Raw genomic sequence first — 18,589 nt, forward strand, 5'->3', positions numbered from 1 at the left:
AAAGGCTGGTCTTCAGCTCCCATCCTGGCTTTGATCTCAGGTGAAACCCGGAAGACAAGGCTGTGTGTGTTATCTGGGAAGGGGAATGGCCCAGGACAGCAGTCCTGTGCTCAGAGCTGGTCCACTGAGCACGACATCTCCCCCACCCACTGGTTATACCCTTTTCACAGTATCCTTGGGTGAGAACTCTCCTTTTCACAGGGCTCCTGGAAAGGCTCGAACACCAAAGAGCCAGCCCAGCCATTTGCAAACATCCCCCTCGGACTGAGGAGCCGACTGCTGAAGACTGTGAAAATGCTGGTGTTGGCCCGCTTGTGCTGAGCCCCCCCAGATCAAAACACTGGCCTCAGGTGCGGCGGCGTAACTTCCACACCAGGAGGTGGCAGCGGACTTAGGAAGGTTACTACGAGAGCAGCAGATCATGAGGGAAATGATCTATCAGCCTCAATGGCAAAGTCTGTGCCACCGTCCTGAGGACCTGGGAGGCCCAATCGTTAGCCCACTGACTGATCCTTAACCCCTCCATGACCTAGGCTGGCCAGGACTGCTTCTAGTTCACAGAAGGGCTTATAACAAGACGGGCATGGACACACTTCTCTCTAACAGGAAACACAGACCCCACCGCCTTCCGAGTCTACCTCTGTAGGCAAACCGAGAGGGAGTGAGAAATGCTAGGGCTCCACCACGAGCCCAGGCTCAACTGCATCAGATTGTTGAGTCTTTTAAAATAAAAACATAATTTTCAAGTGCTTGTAGCAGAGGCCCAGCTCCTAAGTGGCAGCTAACAAAGGTACTTCCCTCCGGATACATGGCGATTGCACACACTCGTAAACCTTGTGGTACTGGGGTGGGAAAGACGTCTCAGGCTCCACACTGTGCCTTTCTGAACATGCTTCCAGGACACCCCAGGCAGGCAGCAAGGGACAGGAGACCAGCCAGGTGGAGAAGGGGGCCCTAAGACCGAGTCTTGCATGAAAGGAACTGTATCCTCTTTGAGTCTGTACTGGAAGCATTTTAGAAAACCAGATTTTGGCAGCAGCTGTTGAAGGACAGCCCCACTGCCCAGTGCACTGGTAACAGAAGTGTCCTCCTGTTCGGGTCCCGCTGTGCGACATTGAGATCCCATCCAGGGAAGAGGAAGGAGCATGGAGTCTCTTCAAGAGGTCATTTGCTAATATTGGAGGAAGAAATACAAAATCTGTTCTTTGCAGCAGCAAGAGATTCTTTCGGCCTCAAGTTCTCTGCCATAAAGTCAGCTTTGCTCGAATTTAAGGCCCACCTTGCTGATCGTTCTACTGAGGGCTGGAGGGAGGCCAGGCCCCTGGAATTGGCGAGGGGATGGAGAAGCAGTGGACTGGCAGGGTAGACGAGGTTACTGGACCAAGCCAGCCATGGCTGGTGGAAGGACCATGTCCCTGGTTAGGTTCTAGAGGTACCAACGGTCAATGTACCCTAGAAGCATCACAATGAGGAAAATGATCCAAGAATGACAGATGGGCGAGAATCTGGCCGGACCTGCTGTTTCCTTGCTGGTCAGGTGAGGAATGAAAGTGGGGGTGGGGAATCTGAGTGAGCGCCCTGGTGGCCGTGGGAGGTAACCACAGGGGCACCCGGAGCCTCCAGTGACCGGCTGGGAACTCCCACCTAGAAGAGCGGCCCGCCGTAACTCAGCCCACTCGCTAAGCCTACGGTTAAAAAAAGTCCTCTGATGGCGGGTGTGAATACAAACCCCGTGAGCACCTTGCTAGAGGACCAGTTGAGAGTGCACTGATCCCGGACACGCGAGGGCTCAGAGGCGACCCCGAGTGCTGTGCGAGGCCTCAGGACCCTGGGACCCGAACGTGGGAGCAGACGCCGCCTTTCTCGTGGTGGGCGGTTTGCCACTGAAACACTGAAACACGCCTTTAGTGTCTTTGAACGTTTTCTTCTCCCAAAGAATGTTCACTTAAAAAAAAAGTACTTTTCTTTCCAGTTTCTTTCAAGTGTTTCTTTGTTTCAATTTCGGTCTGTTTCTTTCAAGTATCTTTTTTTCCTTCTTCTTCTGTTACTCCTCAACAAGATGAAAAGACCTCACTGAAATCCCAAAAGTCTACACGGGAAGAGCTTCTGTTCTCCCTGGTTGCCCAGCGTGAGGACCAAGTCCTCTGTGCCCTTGGATGGAAGAGGGAGGTGCACGGCGCTGTGGGGGCACCACCACGGACAACGAGGACACCCCGAGCGCGTCCTTCCTCCCCCAGCCGCACCCCCGCTGCCACCAGGCTGGGTCATGGCAGCCACCCCATTGCAGACTGGCCACACACGGCTGGAGAGCAGCAGGCGAGGAGGAGCGTCAGACGGCAGGCCTTCTGCAGGTGGCAGGTGGGAGGTGGGCTTGGATGGAGCCTGTGTACGTGAGGACCAGCAAAGCAGTCCCGTGTCACCAGCTGCGGAACCCAGAGGGGCTCTGCCCCACGCGGTGCCCCTTGGTGACCTAGGCTTGAAGGTCCCGAGCGCAGCGCGGTGAGGGAGGATGTAAGCACCTGGAAAAGCTGTACCCCCAGTGAGCTCACATTCACCCCATCTTCTGGTCTCCCACCTCTCCCAAGAGGGCCTGTCCCTGGAAGGGAGTGCCTATGTTTGTACCAGATCCCTACCCCGCCACAGCCCCCCCTCTGCCTTAGATGGTGAGGAGAGGGATGCAGCCCACACCAACCCCTCCCTCGTGACATGCCATGGGGGCCATAAACGTCCAGCAGTCCGTCTCTGGGTCATACATCTCCACCGAGCTGAGGTTCGACTGTCCGTCATAGCCCCCCACGGCGTAGAGGCGCCCACAGCTGGCCACCAGGGAGACCCGGCTCCGGCGTGTGTGCATGGGGACGATCAGGCACCACTGGTCGGCCACGGAGCTGTACATCTCCGCGATGCTGAGGAAGCCAGAGCCGTCGTAGCCCCCACAGACGAACATCTTGCTTCCCAGGGAGGCGGCTCCGTGCCGACAGCGCTTGTTGAGCATGCCGGCGGCTGGGTGCCAGGTGGCCGTGTGGTGGTTGTAGTGCTCCACCTGCAGCAGGGAGAGAGGCACAGGTCCGGCGGGCGGAGCCAAAGCTCGGCCGCTCGGGGGCTCGCGGCGCACGGCGGCCCACGCGAGTCAGACTCCAGCGAGAGCCCCACGTTCCGCAGCGGCACACCTGCTCTCGGGCTGATTGAGGGACCCCGCCCACTCTGACCTCTCTGTTCTTCGTCCCAGGAAACAAAGGCGTTGCCCGAGGATGCACTGCTATAGAGTGGCAGAGGCGGGAGGAGAGCAGGGTCTCCTGAAATCTGTCCAGAGCGCGGCACTGACTGATGCCATGGATCTACCACCAGATGGCGGTTGAGGTTTTTTAAAGAATAAATGCAATTTCCAACAAATTATCCAGAATACAACTATTTGCAAATTCGCACTGTCTATAGTTGAGCTTACTCTGCGCAGGGATTTTGCCAGCTCTCATGCAGCGTTCAGCGGAGAACTGAGCGGGGCGGGGTGAGGGTGGCATGGCTATACTCTACCCCTCCTCTGTGCCCACTGGCTCCAGTCTGGGAAGAATCTCCGAGCACGTGGCAGATGGCCTGAAACCTCTTTAGATGACGCGTTGTCCAGTTATGGCAAGGCTGAAGTTTCTTCGGAAGAACTGCCTTTCAAAATTATACTCAAAGGTGGGGGCGGTGCCTGAGTGGCTCAGCTGGTTAAGTGTCTGACTCTTGATTTCAGCTTAGGTCAAGATCTTAGGGTTGTGAGACTGAGCCTTGTGTTGGGCTCCACATTCGGTGGGGTGTCTGCTTCTCTCCTTCTCCCTCTCCCCCTGCCCCTCACTCACCCCACTTGTGCTCTCTCTCTCTCTCTCCAAAATAAATACATCTTTCCTTAAAAACAAAACTATTCTCCAAGATGGAAGGAGTGAGTGCCCTTAGCCCCGGGGGAGCCCAGACTCACGCTGCTGAAGATCTGCAGACCGTCGTGGCCACCCGACACATATATCCTGCCCTCAAACACCGTCACCCCAGCAGCACTGCGACTTGAGCTCATCGGGGTCACCACTGTCCACCTGCAGGAAAGAGCCAGAGGAGGGAGCCATGAGATGCAGAGCTGCCGTCCTCCCAGGACAGCTCAGGAGGGGCGGGGCAAACCGTGCAGTGTTCCTTCTCATCCTGGACAATCTCCCCACCTCTGTAGGCACTCAAAATTAGCATGTCCTAAACAAGGCTCCTCTCTCTTACAGACGTGCTCCTACCCGGTCCTGTGGATGGGACCACTGGCCATCTAGTTGTCCTACTCAGATTCAGTGTTTTCATGGCCTCTCTTCTCCCTCATCTTCAACATTCCTGTGGTCATCAAGTCCGCCTGGCCTGCCTTCTAGTCATTGCCTGCTCCAATCCCACTACCTCTGGCCTAGCTCGGGCCTCCCCCCGGGACAGCCTGCCGCAGCCTCTGCACAGGCCACCCGGCTTTCAGACCCTGCCCATCCCGACCCCGTGCAGCACGCCCCTCAGGGGGCTCCTCACTGTTTCCTCCAAGGCAGAGTCCGAGTTCCCTATGTGGTTCTTTATCTCTCAGGCCTCATCTATTTCCACTTTCACCTCCTGCCATGTGCCACCCACACTGACTCCTCACGAGCACTTTCCTTCTTCTGGGCCTCTCCTCGTGCTGTCTCCCTGCCTATGATGCGCATCTCCCACTATCTGTGATGGGTCACCTCTCAGAAGTCTTCCCTGCCACCCTGCCTCTCCCTGCCAGCTGTGGTAAAGATGAAGGTGCTCCCCACCCTGCACCCAAGAGCTCCAGACAGAGGCCCCCAGGGTAGGACAATCACGATGTACCCGCGGCCCCAGCGGACCAGCTGCTACTTAAGCATCTCAGACACCCAGCTTGATACACAGTCAGTTGGTTAAGTGAATGGAATGTTGGCTGAAAAGCATTCTGATGAATCCATTCAATGAACTGGCTTATGAGAAGATTCAAATACTGAAATGAAAAATTTGGGCTAACCTTGCCAGCTGTTTTCCAAAGAGTATTCCACAAAATAAGATGGTGACAGGCATTATGTCACCGGAGAATTTTTCAGTCCTTAAAATGTTACTATGTTTGATGGAAATTAAGAACTCTGGCAGTACGGACATCAATGTCTTCCAAGCTTACCCAACCACGTAACATTTCTTGCCTCTCTAAATCACATCCTACCCAAATCATACCTCTCCTACTTTGGAAAGTGTTGTTCATTTATTTCTCATCCCTTTCCACCTGCACTCCCATTAAAGTGGGCTGATTTAACAAAGAGGTACAGAGCATTAAATAAACATCTCCAACTACCTAGGTAGACTACTATTTATTTTTAAAATTTATTCAATCCTTCATCCATTGAACCAAAAGTTATTAAATACCTATTATACGCAAGGTACGACAGGGGCTGAAACGGTGAGTAAGATACTCTCTATCCTTGAGAAGTTTAAATAAAACACTGCTGTTGTTCTCATTCTCATACTGTCTGTTTAACCAGTTCCAGTTTTCCCAGGGGAGCTGGAGTCCTTACTTGTCTGTCTCAGGTGAGTAGGTCTCCACAGAGCTGAGAGAAGAGTTGCCATCATAGCCCCCACAGACGTAGATCTGCCCATCCAGCACGACTGTCCCCATGGCGCTGAAAAAGACAGAGCTGTCATGCAGCCGGGCCTCAGACCTCCTAGGCCAGCCTTGCACGCTCCCTGGGAGATCCACCTGACCACCAGCTGCCTCTTTCTAGAGCAGACCCAAGCCCCACGTGTGAGACTAAGTGTAAAAGTAAGGAGAAAGCAGCTGCTCTGCAGTGCCCCCTGCCGGGGTTCCCTCGGGGGGCCCCCTCTCCACCCTAGCTGTGTCTGAAACGCTCACCTTCCACCTGGCTGTGCTCAAGGTGTCATTATGTCAAAGTCCTCTCCTGCTCACAAAGCCATCCCGGACCCCTCAGCAAGAATCAGTCCCTCCTGGCCCCACGCTGCCAGAGCAGCTTCTTTATCCCAGCACTTGTCGTCATCGTGGTCACTCATTCACCCCTCAGATCCCATGAGGCACTCAGGAGGAGGTGTGCCGTCCCAGGCCCTAGATCCACAGTGCCGAGGCGAGCCGAAGCTCCTGCCCACCGGGGCTCGTTCTGGCACCTGGGGGTGTCGGGAAGCCACCTGTCGCCTCGTAACAAGTGGGGACCTCCTGGAAGACAGGGGTCTTCCTCCATGTGACTCTGACCATGCTTCGTGTCGTGCTTTGTACGGGTTTGTTGTGTTAGCCTGATTTCCCTATTTAATTCACTGTGAAGTTTGACAGATGTCTTTTCTTTTTTCTTTTTTTTTTTTTAAAGATTTTATTTATTTATTTGAGAGAGAGAGAATGAGAGACAGAGAGCATGAGAGGGAGGAAGGTCAGAGGGAGAAGCAGACCCCCTGCTGAGCAGGGAGCCCGATGCGGGACTCGATCCCGGGACTCCAGGATCATGACCTGAGCCGAAGGCAGTCGCTTAACCAACTGAGCCACCCAGGCGCCCGACAGATGTCTTTTCATGACAGATGTGGCTCGACGGCCCCTACTTCGCTCCGTGGGTGATGCTATGCTCCCGCTGTGCACTGATGGAGGTCCTCTGCGCTTGCCATTTGCCCCCCTCACCCCACCCACCAAGGAAGCAGCACCATCTTCATGGCACAGATGAGCAGCTGCAGCTGGGGAGGTTGGGTCCTTCTCCGGGCTGCCTGAGAGGCAGGCCTTGGATTTAAATGAGACGAGCTGACTCCCATGCTGCCCACCGTGCCCCCCTCTCCTCAGATCAAAGACCCCACAGTCCGGCATAATCGTATAATCTGTTCTACACCATGCCTCATGAGAAATTAAACATGCCTGCCAGGCTGCCCAATTCACTGTTCTCAAATCTGATGCTGAAGAGTCAAAATGAATCTGGGTGGCCGACAAACAGGAAAATAAAATATACCAGGCTTACTGCCACCTTTCAAATGTACACAGCAAACCAAACTGATCTGTGCAATGTCCCTTTAGGGACACCGTAACAGATCCCCTCAACTGGCCCAGAAGAGGAAAAGGACTTTGGCCTCAGGCAAGGACTGTGGGAAGACCACAAATTCACTAGACACTGTCACTATCCTTCCAGAAGTGGACAGAAGTAACAACACAGGAGTTCAACAACAATACGAGAGAGAAGAGATGCCACAAAACTGAGTGAGGTTAACTATTAACTAAGTGGTAAAGGCCAGTGTGAAGAGGGGAGGGGGCCTGGCATGGAACACTGCAGGCAAGGGGAAGGATGATGGCAGGAAGGAGCTTGTCAGCACGGGCATGACAGAGAGCCATGTGGGACGGCAGGAGAGAAGTGACTCAGAACATTGTTCGGCAGCCTGTAATTTCAAAGGGATGAAATGGAGCTGGGTCCATGCTACTAATAACAGGGCATTAACCACAGTGAGGGAAGGGGGTGCCCAGAGGACTTTCCTCCCAGACAACACTCCAAACTCTGTGACATCAAAGCAAGGAAGTTGCCCAGAGCAGACACCCCAGGAAGAACAACGGGTTGCAGTGAAAGCAAAAAGGGCACTCATGGCTGGAGAAATGGAGTAATGAGTCATCCGAGGCCACAGAAGGTTGCAAGGCACCCAAGGAGCAGAAAAGGGAAGCTCTGAGGTAGGGAGAGGGGCGGGGGAAGGAACCACAAGACTGTTAGCTCAGGGAAGAGCAGATCATGTATACAAATTCTTTTCTTCCCAAACGAACCTACTGTGACCCTTTGTGAATCTAGTCTTATTGGTACGTACAAAGGCAGACTCCTCCTGGCCCGAGGCCACACACTAACACTGCAGAACGTGGTCTGTGTACCTCCTGGCCTGACACTTCTTCTTCCTCGCCACACAGGCAGTTGCTTGATCTTACACACAGAAAACCCACAGCGGATCCAGACAAAGGGGCCTGTCAGGCAAATGCCTGGGCCACAGAATTTACAAAACAGAAAGGCCCTCGAAGAGCATCTGCCCCAGTGGTTTTCAAACTGCCCCTTTCAAAAACAACTCATGTAACTTTCCCCCTAAAGTTGGGCATCTGTGAAGGAAGCTCAATTCGTGAGAGAGAAATGCAGAACTGTTCTGGTTATAGGGGTACAGACCACTTCCTCTCCTCTGTCAGCCCCGGAAGAGAAAGCTGAGCGCCACTTGAAACTGCTGATCCAGCGTGGCCCCACTGAGGGCAGAAGAAGAGAAGACCTTGTCCAGCGATCCCCCCCGCTCCAGAGCCCAGCCGTGCACATGCTCCACACATGTCTGACGGAAGGGAAGACTCAAGCACTTCAGCACTGAGAAGGCTGAATGGAGGCGCCATTCGGATGCCCTCTAACTCTTCTTCAGGAAATCTGAGCAGGCAAGGGATGGAGGAGACAAGTATCTGAGTGTGTTAAGAGACATAAACTTGGGGGTGCCTGGGTGGCTCAGTCGTTAAGTGCCTGCCTTCGGCTCAGGTCATGATACCAGCGTCCTGGGATCGAGCCCGCATCGGGCTCCCTGCTCCACGGGAAGCCTGCTTCTCCCTCTTTCACTCCCCCTGCTTGTGTTCCCTCTCTCGCTGTGTCTCTCTCTGTCAAATAAATAAATAAAATCTTTAAAAAAAAAGAGCCATAAACTTGGTCCACCGATGTGCTCACATCTGGTGGGGGGAGAGGGGGTGACTGAAGTGAAGCATGTTGCTATGGCTCACATACTCCCAGGGTGGCAGAAGCACATGTGTGGCAGAGATCCGGGGGGTGGCGTGGGGGTGGGGAAGAGAGTATAAAGGACAACACTTCTCATGTCCTTTCATCACTAATAAAGTTAAATCCTCCTTATTCTTCAAGTTTCAACTTTAATCCCACCTCTTCCCTGAAATCTTCCAGATGTTTCCATCCAGTTTCTTTGCCTTCTAGAATCTTCCGTAACATACGTTTTCCATTCTTATCTGATACTTAAATAACAATACAACTTCCACATGTCCATGTCTCATCTCCCCAAGCTCCTCAAAGGACAAGGCAAGGATTTTACTTTTGAGCAGACGGGGCTGAACTCCCGGGAGTGGCAGTGGCTGGCCTGACTGCAGGAAATTCCCAGGCCGGCTTGTGTTTTGTATTATTATGTGCCCCTGCCTGTCTAGTGTGGCGCTCCCCAGATGCTCAGTGTGTATGCTCAGGCTGCACGAGTGGCTTCCAGAATACCTTCTCTTGCTATTCATGCTCCGCACTCTGGTCCACGTGTCCGTCTCTGGGTTGTAGACCTCCACAGTGCTTAGCCGTAGTTGGCCATCATAACCCCCGATGGCATAGAGAAGCCCGTTCACCACAGCCACACCGACGCGGCTGCGGGCTGTTGTCATGGGATGGCACTTCTCCCAGCGATTGGCGATGGGGTCGAACACTTCCACCACATTCAGGGAATCACCTGCATAAAAATTTGCTACTCAAATTAAAACAAATGAGACCACGTGTTTAGATCACAGCTGTTGGGCATTGATTACATGGAATGTTCGACTTGACTCTATCGGTTCTTCCCACAGAAATACTCAAGCCAGATGGGCCCACTAAGATGCTTCAGCCGTGCTAACCTCAAACTGAATTCTTCAAGGAAAATCAGAATCAGACAGGAGGCATTCACTTTCTAGAGGGCAGTTTTAAACTGCAATGAGGTATGCCGCCCACTTAAGGCCAAAGCCGAAGGGAGATGGAACACTATTTCCCCAGTGCAGGAGGCACGCCCACAGGGAAGGGCATGGATCCCCCCGCCGACTTTCACTTACTAGCGTGTGACCCTGGGCAAGGTGCTTTGTATCCCCATCTTCTGTTCTCACATGTGACATGGAGATAATCTCTATGGCAGAGTTGTCGTCAGGATTAAACGACAGAATAGGCAAAGCAACTAGCATAGTTCTAGAACACACTAAGTGCCAAATAAATAGTAGTTACAGTAGCCAGGAATGATGATTCCAACCCTACCATTTACAACAGGGTTTTTTTTTTTTTTTTTTTGATCAAATAAAATAATCCCCCCTCCCTGTTTTATTCTATTGTGGGGCACTTCGCACCTACCACACTTCAGTGTTTACTAGCTGAGGACACCCCCTTTCCAGGACACATGGTTAACAAGCATATGGTAAACAGACTGGTAAACAGACCCATCTCTCATTAAGCTTCCATTAAAAATGAGACTGCCCAGGACTGCCCACCACCTGCCCCCCTCCATGAGCCTGGACTAACCCAGAGAAAAAGCCGGCCTTCACGTGGGAGGTGACTCCACCCTTTGCCATTATGCCACCAAGATTCAGGAGTCCACACTGTCCTCCCCATGAAATCTCCACTGCTCTGCAGTGGTGCCTGGGCGGCCAGGAGGGCAGGGGGCCTCATGAGCTTGCCTGAAAACTTGGCTGGGTAAGAGCTGCCGAGAACATGCCGACTCTAAAGCATGTGTGCACTGCGTGGGAGGCAGCAGGTGGAGAGAAAGCAGTATTATGGATAGTGATAACCGTGTATTTGGAGAATTTTCCTTCTTATGGTGACGACATACAGTCTAACCCCAGAGATCCATATGACCAAACGTGATTAGCCTGGTAACAGCTGGGTCCTGGACTGCATTCTCTCCAGGGCTGGTATTTAGCTCTGATATTCTGATTTGATGGTATTCATACCTGACATGCTTTCACTGCATAGCATAATAGCTGTATCAAATCAAGAGGGACCAGGGTGTGACACACAAAGGAGGGGACCAGAGGACCAGGTCAGGTTGTTTGGTGCCTTTTTATCCACAAAATCCCAGACAGGGCCCTGCAAAGGGGAGGTGCAAGATACCTGCTGAGTTGAGGCCCCCCACGGCATAGATAAGGCCCGTGATGGACGTGCAGCAGCGAGGCCGAGTTCTGAAAGCCGGCAGGTGGGGCCGGCGCTCCGGCATGAGGTGATAGTCCTTTGCTTCGTCTACCAGGTCCCTGGAATAAGGTGTCGCATGTTACGACAAGGAGGTATTCTCCCCACGTGGTCTACATTTGTATTTCTGAGTCTGGCTGCCCCACCCCCAACTGGAAGGGAAACATGGGAGGAAAAGCCTTCTGGAAGGTTTGGTCTTGAACCCAAGTGAGTCCAGGGGGAACCACACACAGCTACTGAAACATGCTCAGGATCGGAGGGGCAGATGAGCAGAGCCCACCTCAGCTAGAGTAATCAGAATGAGTATCTTCTAACAGGCACACACCTAGCAGGAGGAGAACAGGGTGGTGGCTACAACAGCTGGTGTTGGGGAGGTTCGACAAGCAGCCTGCACCCTGTCACCACTGAGACCCAGCTCTTTCTTCCATCTGGCCCACACCCTGCAATGCACCATTTCTCACCCAGACCGTGGCAGCAGAAGCTGACTGCTGCTGACGGATGGCCCTGCCTCCAGTCCTGCCTCTCCAGTCCTCCAATTCACCCTCCACACTACAGCCCAAGCTGTCTAAGAACCTTTGATAGCTACCCACTGCCTACAGAATGAAGTTCAAACTCCAAAAGCCCCCTTGAGACTGCTTGTCACGGGGTCCCCCTACCTGCAGCCGCACCTCCACCCCCTCCTGCCACACACCTTCATACAGCTCACACACAGCCACTGACTTCCTCTGAACCTGCTGTGAATATGGTAAGCCGTTTGGAGGAAGGTGAACATTTTCCTTTGCTGTTCTACTTTTATAATGATCCTCCTATACGGCTACCGCCTTCTGAGCTGTTTTGGGAGCTCTGCTGTGCCGCGTCATCACTGATTTACCCTGGGTAAAAGTTTCCCATGCTGGTAAACATGTCCCCCCTTGCCCATCACTGTGGACGGGCCCAAACCCACCTGAGGCCCAGTGCACTGACTAATGTTTACTGGAGAGGACAAGGAGCCCCAGGGAGTCACCACTAAGTCAGCTCCTGGAGAAGCTAGGAATCCTCAGGGAGTGTAGGGAAGGAAGCCCCTTCTGCCTCGATGCTCCCTCATGGCATACTTCTTTGCCCAAGGGGTCAGACTCGGGCTCTTCCAGGCTCTAGACACAAGGCAGATCAATCTGCGTGCCGTGAATTAGGACTGACCACTCCAAATCCTTCTGCCCCTGAGCTGGAACACAAACAGCCTAAGTGGCCAAGTTCTCTTCTCTGCCTGCCCGCCCCCCCCCCACCCCCCCGGCAGCGTCCTGTGCAGGCCGGCCCTCGCTCACCTGCATTTGTGGCAGGAACGCACCAGGTCATCCTGCTGCACGCGGTCTGACAGGAACTGGGGCCGGCAGAGGGGCAGGCGGATATTGGACAACAGCTCGGGCAGGCAGGGCCCCCTCTGCTCCCGGTCATATCTGACCCAGGCCAACGCAGCTTCAAAGACCTGCCATGGCAGAGAGTGCAAGCCGTGTAGTTACTCCTCACTCCCAGGGGCCACGTCCCCGGGCCCCCCAGTCTCAATCCCTCCACTCCCTATACTGAGGCAGTCCCTCGGGCCCATACATCTTTCCTCCTACTTATCTCCTGAAGTCACTGCTTTCTGGAAACTTCCCCAAGCTGCCCCATTTGGCCCAGCCTCTTGAAAGACAAGCCTCAGTGACTATTAACAGCTTCCTGGCTTTCATCACGTCCTCCTAGTGAAAAGCTGCCCTTGGTTCCTTACTCCTTTGTGCATCTCCCCACACTGTCCACTTGTCTTCCCTCCTCAACCCCTCTACCCTCTGTTCTCGCAGGCTGGGCAGTTCTCTGTGCACACTGTCCCTTTCACCTTGAAGGTCCCTCATATCCTCCTCTTCATCTAAACCCACCCCCCTTTCCTTAAGGCCTGGTTCCAGATCGATGTTCTCTGGAGCTTGGCCAAAGGCTCCAGCCACAAGGGTACATCCCTTTAAAACCTGGGATCCAATGTATAACCGGTAAGTGAGCTGCCCCAGGTCATATTCATTAGTGGGAGAGCTTGGGACAGGGCTCGCTCTTAGGACGGGGCTCTTCCCTGCACCTGGAGTGCCCACATGACCACACTCAGGGCCCCCTTTACTACTGCTCTTCGGACATTAGGGAAATGAGCTGAGTTGGGACTAACCTCCCAACAGCTTGCCTCCCCTGGGGCTCCTCCTGCGGAAGCAGAGCTTCATGGCAGGCCAGGACTCCACACTGCAAGCATCCCAAGCTGCTCTGCCTGGGGCCTTGGATAGGTTTCCCAGCGACTGGACCAGCAGAGGCCTTGCCGCAGAGGAGCTCCCGGCATCTGCAGGGCCAGGTCCGAGCGTCTCACCCCTGCACCGAAGCCCTTCGCTGTCCAGCCCTGGCCACCCTCTGCTCCAAGTAACGTCTCACGGTCCTCTTCATGTGTCTGCGCCACACCTCTGCTGACCAAAGGGATCGCCTTTGCTCCTCTCTGACTGCTAACACCCTGCACTCTCATTTATTCACACTCTTCTTGACCACCCCCGGGAAGAGGTCTTCTTTGTCCTTCGAGGACCCTAGTCATTCAAAGGCTTTGCCTCTTCAATCAGTTTCAGTCTGCCGGTGCTGACCACCACCTCCAGTCCTTTCCCCTCAGTAACTGATGCCAACAGGCCTTTGACCCTACTCCCGCTCTCCCAACCTCGCGCTCAGGGTCCCTCTGGCCCGCCTCCTCCCTGCCGTCTCACCCAGCATGGGCTCCGCGGCTTCTGAGGTGGGTGCCCTCAGTGCCCATGCTGTGCGCCTTCCTCCCTTAATCACGCCCACCTCGAAAAAGTCTCTACCCTGGTGAGGTCCAGCTCTGTAAGTTCATCCCCACCTGTACTCTGCACCTGCGCTAGCATATGCAGCTGACAGAGCTGGCTGGTCCTTTCTTCTCTTTTTTTTAATTTTTAAGTTTATCTATTCTTTTTAGTAATTTCTACACCCAACATGGGGATCAGACTCACAACTCCAAGATCGAGTCACATGCTCCTCCGACAGCCAGCCAGGCATCCCCTGGTGGGTCCATTCTAACTTTGTGGTCGCTAATCTCGTCAGGCCCTGCTTCCCACCAAGCCCCTCTTCCTTTCCCTGGTATCATCCATTTCCTCTCCCGCTTCCAGAGGGCTGGCTCACGACTTTTCATCTCTCCTCACATTTCTCACCCTCCTCCCGATCCTCATTCTCAGGTAAGAAAATAGACACATGCCAGAAGAGAATGTCAGTAGAATTTGCCAGCATGTCCCTTCCCACCCTGCGCCTCCCTGTGCCCCTGGCTGTGGAGGTTCTCCCTCCTGCGGGGATGGACAGGAGTGGCTGGTGCTCCCAGCAGGGACATCCCGTGCCCTCAAGCCGGCCTCCGCTTCCTCCAGAATGTCATGTCAGCAGCCATTCTCCCTTTCCTCCTGCATCACTGACTCTTCCCTCTCTTCTGGAAAATTCCCACCAGTAGTCAAATGTACTGCCATTTTTCTCACCTTAAAAAACAAACCAACCAACCCCTTCCAACTTCATATTCCTCCCCAGTGATTGCCCCAGTGCTCTGCTCTCCTTTAGAATAAGACTCTTTGAAAGCGTTATCTATGCTAATTTCCAGTTCGAGGCAGCATTACTTCTAATAGTAAATACTGGAAATCACCCAACATCTAAGAATAAGGGGTGCAATGTTGATAAAATCCACTGGATGTTAGACACTGAAATGGATACAAAGTTCTCATGAAACAGGCACACAGTATAATGAAACAAACCCATAATAAACAAACTGCACATACATGGTCTTCATGAAAAAAAAAAAAAATAGAAAACAAAGATTAGAAAGAGGAGGAGCCCCCGAGTCCCCTGCGGATGGCTACCGCGCTCTACAGACCTGCTCCTCTGACTTTACATTCAGCTCATCCCGAGACACCAGCTCGAGCACGTCTTCCAAGGGCAGGGCCAGGAATTCTTCTGACATGGACACCTCCACAAAGTGCTGGTGGATGAAGCTGTTGGCCGCGTCGTACAGCACGGCGCACATCATGGTCTCAGCAAACTGGCGGACACCCAGGCAATTTTTGGGGTGGAGACTTTTGGCGTAAGAAAAGATGAAAAGAAAAAATGTAGAGGAAGAATGGTATGTTTGGTCATTCTCAGGTTGGTTCTAGGGAGAGCTACAGAATGGAGAAAACCCTGCTTTGCTCTCAGCTTGGCTGCAAACTCCGTGCATGATTCCAGGTACGCTGCTCAGGGACTCAATTGTGAAGGTTTAAAATGAAGACCCTGCCTGTTGGACCTAGTGTTCAGTGTGTGTTTTTAGTAATTTAGCCCTCTGGGAGCAGGAGAGGAAATGGATGAGTTGGTGGGACGAGTTCTCTGGCAAGTCTGGGAAGCAGCTCTGAGGACAGAAGAATAGGAGAACACATACTGTTTGCTTTCCTTCAGCCGTTGACATTCTTGGTCGAACATCTACCTGTTCCCCACGTGGGCACTGAAGTTTAAATCATGCGGAGAGATGACTTCTCTAACATCAGGACCCTTATGCTTCATCTTCTGTAAAAAGCAAGAAGCTCTTTGGTCTAACTGGACTCCCAGGAACAAGAGCGGTAGCTACCACTCGCTCAGCACCATCAATGCGTCCAGTACTTTGCCAGTGAGAATCTTTTCAACAGCACTGCACAGTAGTCGTTACTTCCACTTTTAGATGGAAAACTGAGGCTCAGAGAAACTAAGACATGTGCTCCCAGCCCTCTACAAGCAAGTGGTGGTGTGGAGACTGAACCCCGTGTGCGTTCCCACGACCCGGAGGCAGACCTGCCCTCCTTGGGGCCGTCTGGGTAAATCCGGGCCCTGCGTCACACCAGGTGACATGGGAGGGTTCCTCAGGTGTCCGTAACAGCCTCACCTGGAAAAAGGTGAGGACAAGAGCTAGCCAGCTCCTATAGCTGTGGCCACGATTAAGCAAGAATGTGGCAAAAGCACTCAGCATGGTGCCTGGCGTGAAGTCAGCTGCTGTCTTAATTTTCATCGTGGTCGTTTTTCTTACTACTATTGCATCTGACAAAATCCCAAATGCGCCCAACGTGGTTCTGAAATCTTGGTGACAGCAAGAGATTCTGGGGTTGGAGCTTTTCTTATTTTGACTTTGTGACTGATAATCCGTGGAGGGAGAAGGTATTTATCAGATGGAAACTGCACAGGTTTTCTTTATTAGACTGCTTGCTTTCCTTTCCCGCCATGTTGTTTAAAGTTATAGGCAGAGTTATACTCACTAGCCAACAATCACCACTGTCCCCCAGCAGCAGACCTGAAGGGCAGAGTCTCCCAGGAGCCTGCCTTTGGGATAATCTAAATTCCACAAGCTGTTGCTTCCCTTCCAGCCTGAACGGGCTCTGTCCATGGCTTTAGAAATCTATGTGCATTTCCACAAAGGCCAGGGAAGCATGAGCACTGACTAACACTTAGGCAAGGCCGCATGGCCAGTCAGGGACACAGCGCTCAAGGTCAGAATGTCGGCTCAGTCATCAAATACCACCTTTCTCCTGGAGCACTTACAGGGACTGAATGAGACTTGTTTACAGGCCTTTACACACATATGGCAGATATGAGGCTCAACCTTCCCTGGGCCTCTACACCATGTGATTCACTGATTGCAACCACAGCGACATCAACTCAAGATGCCATGGACTGGGAACTGGATAGAGTCCAAAGACGTGGGCCAGGATGGTCAATATAGCTGCCTGGAGCACATTTCCATCTGCTGACTCTCAGGTTAGGACTCCTGTACCTCGCCTTTGGCTGTCTTTGACTGGCTTGGTATAATAAGGAGAGCAAAACACACCTTCACTGAACTGGGCTTCTGTGTCAAAGAGGATGGGATGTGGGAAGCCTGCTTGTGAGACAGCCGTGGGGGAAGGAGGAGGGAGGGCTACCATGCAGGAGAGGGCCCCGTTCAGGAGCCAAGCCGGGGGAAGATAAGAGGGAAAATGAACCCAAAGGGCAGAGAGAGACCCACATCTTCCATTAGCCACCTCACAACTGGCAACCACCTTCTTGACTTTGTCAGCAGGGAGGCCACAATAAGATGTAATGCTTTATCAGATGCAGGAAGCAGTGACCTGAAGTAAATAAGTCATTGGGTTGGTTCACTGATGTATCTGATGTTCTGATTCAATTCTGAGAGAAGAGTTTTGGAAAATACATAGCTCCAGTGCTCACCTAAAAACAAGGAGGCCCATACATCTGAAGGCTTGGAAAGGGGCCACAAGAAAAATATCAACCCCAACCTCATGGAAAACTCTGAGAGCTTTACAGCTTCTCTGTGCTCTGGAAAGTCCTGTCTTTCCCACTACCACTCAGAATGGTTTCTCTCAAGTCATTAGTAATCACAGCTTGACAACGAAGGGCCCACATGCTTGTCTTTGAATACGGGCACATGGGAAGGGGGCAGGTGGGACCCCCTAACACACTCCGCAGCCAGGCTCAGGGAGAACCACTCCAAGGAAGAGAGGCAGTGATGGTAACTACTGGAAAGAAAAGAGAAAGCAGGTCAAGCCTCTGGGGCCCGTGGGAAGGAATAAAGACAGGAATAAGGTGTGAAGTGAGGCTTCAGAAGGGATCTTGCAGGGCTGAATGGGAGAATGTCAAGGACAGACTCATAATGTCAGGCTTTGTGCTTAAGTGCATCTTCCTAAAATGTCACTGATGCATGTAAAAACTCCACTGGTCTAAAAATCACTTTTCTAAGCATCTTTTGGGTGACACTCCTTTGTAAAGAGGCTAGGTCCAGTATGGAGAGTGATGACCTCAAAAGCCCCCCTAGGTGGAGCTGTTGTCCCCTTGCGAGAGTGGCCAACTTAATCCTTTCCAGAATGCCTACTTAATCATTCTGAGCTCCGTGGAGACAGAGAGAGAAACCAAGTCTGGTCTGTATCCTTAAGCAGCTCACAAGTGAGTAGGAAAGCCAGTGTGCCTCACATCCCCCCACATGCATCCCTCCAGCCTGACCCAGAAGGCATCCCAGCGTAGGGTCAAGCCAGGCTCTGGGGCTACACTGTCCTTATGTGGTCTCACCTGTAAAACCTGAAACAGGACCTACGATGAAACCACTCACCCTGCACCCAGCGGCGTGCCCTGCATGCTAAGCATCATTACCATGGTTATTAAGACTAGCTGCACACACAGCAGTGCTCAGTGATGTCCATGAGCACCACAGGGGCAGGATGGGGACAGCAGGTGGGGTCCACAGAGCTGCTGAGTGAGCTGGATTTGTGGAGCCGGAATGGGAGAGGGAGAGGTCAGCTCTAAGAGGAAATGAGGTTCAGGAGGGCAGATCTGAGACAGGAAGAATGCTGGTCTTCAGGCCAGGGACCTTGTGATCGCAGTAGCTCAGGTGGAGACCAGGCCTCGTAGAGCACCACAGACAGAGATTGTGTGCAGCCCAGCACTAACCTGCACCCCCAAGTCTCTAGTGCTCAAGAGGCAGCTTTGACCTTATGGCTAAGAGCTCCCCTTCTTGAGGGGGAGAAGGAGCCTTCTTATCAGCTCAGTCATCAAAGGGGCATTGCTGAACGCTGGACCTAGGTAGGGATATACTCCATGGTCCTTACCCTAAGAGAGCATACAGTGATTGCGTTCAGGGGCCTGAGGGGGGACACAGAGTTCCAGGA

General features: G+C 52.8%; 1 protein-coding gene across 1 annotated transcript in view; it reads right to left on the minus strand.

Annotated features, from left to right (window-relative positions):
- Positions 1-2,525: 2,525 nt before the first annotated feature.
- KLHL18 (kelch like family member 18) overlaps positions 2,526-18,589 on the minus strand; it is a 48,049-nt gene continuing 31,985 nt past the window's right edge. Inside the window, exons 4-10 of the mRNA XM_021687068.1 lie at positions 14,812-15,010; positions 12,221-12,381; positions 10,845-10,981; positions 9,222-9,444; positions 5,550-5,654; positions 3,956-4,067; positions 2,526-3,043 (exon numbers count right to left, since the gene is read on the minus strand). Of these exons, the coding sequence (XP_021542743.1) occupies positions 2,657-3,043; positions 3,956-4,067; positions 5,550-5,654; positions 9,222-9,444; positions 10,845-10,981; positions 12,221-12,381; positions 14,812-15,010 (1,324 nt within the window). The 3' untranslated portion in view covers positions 2,526-2,656. The remainder of the gene's footprint in view (positions 3,044-3,955; positions 4,068-5,549; positions 5,655-9,221; positions 9,445-10,844; positions 10,982-12,220; positions 12,382-14,811; positions 15,011-18,589) is intronic.

Source organism: Neomonachus schauinslandi, chromosome 1, assembly GCF_002201575.2.
Source record: "Neomonachus schauinslandi chromosome 1, ASM220157v2, whole genome shotgun sequence".
NCBI lineage: Eukaryota > Metazoa > Chordata > Mammalia > Carnivora > Phocidae > Neomonachus > Neomonachus schauinslandi.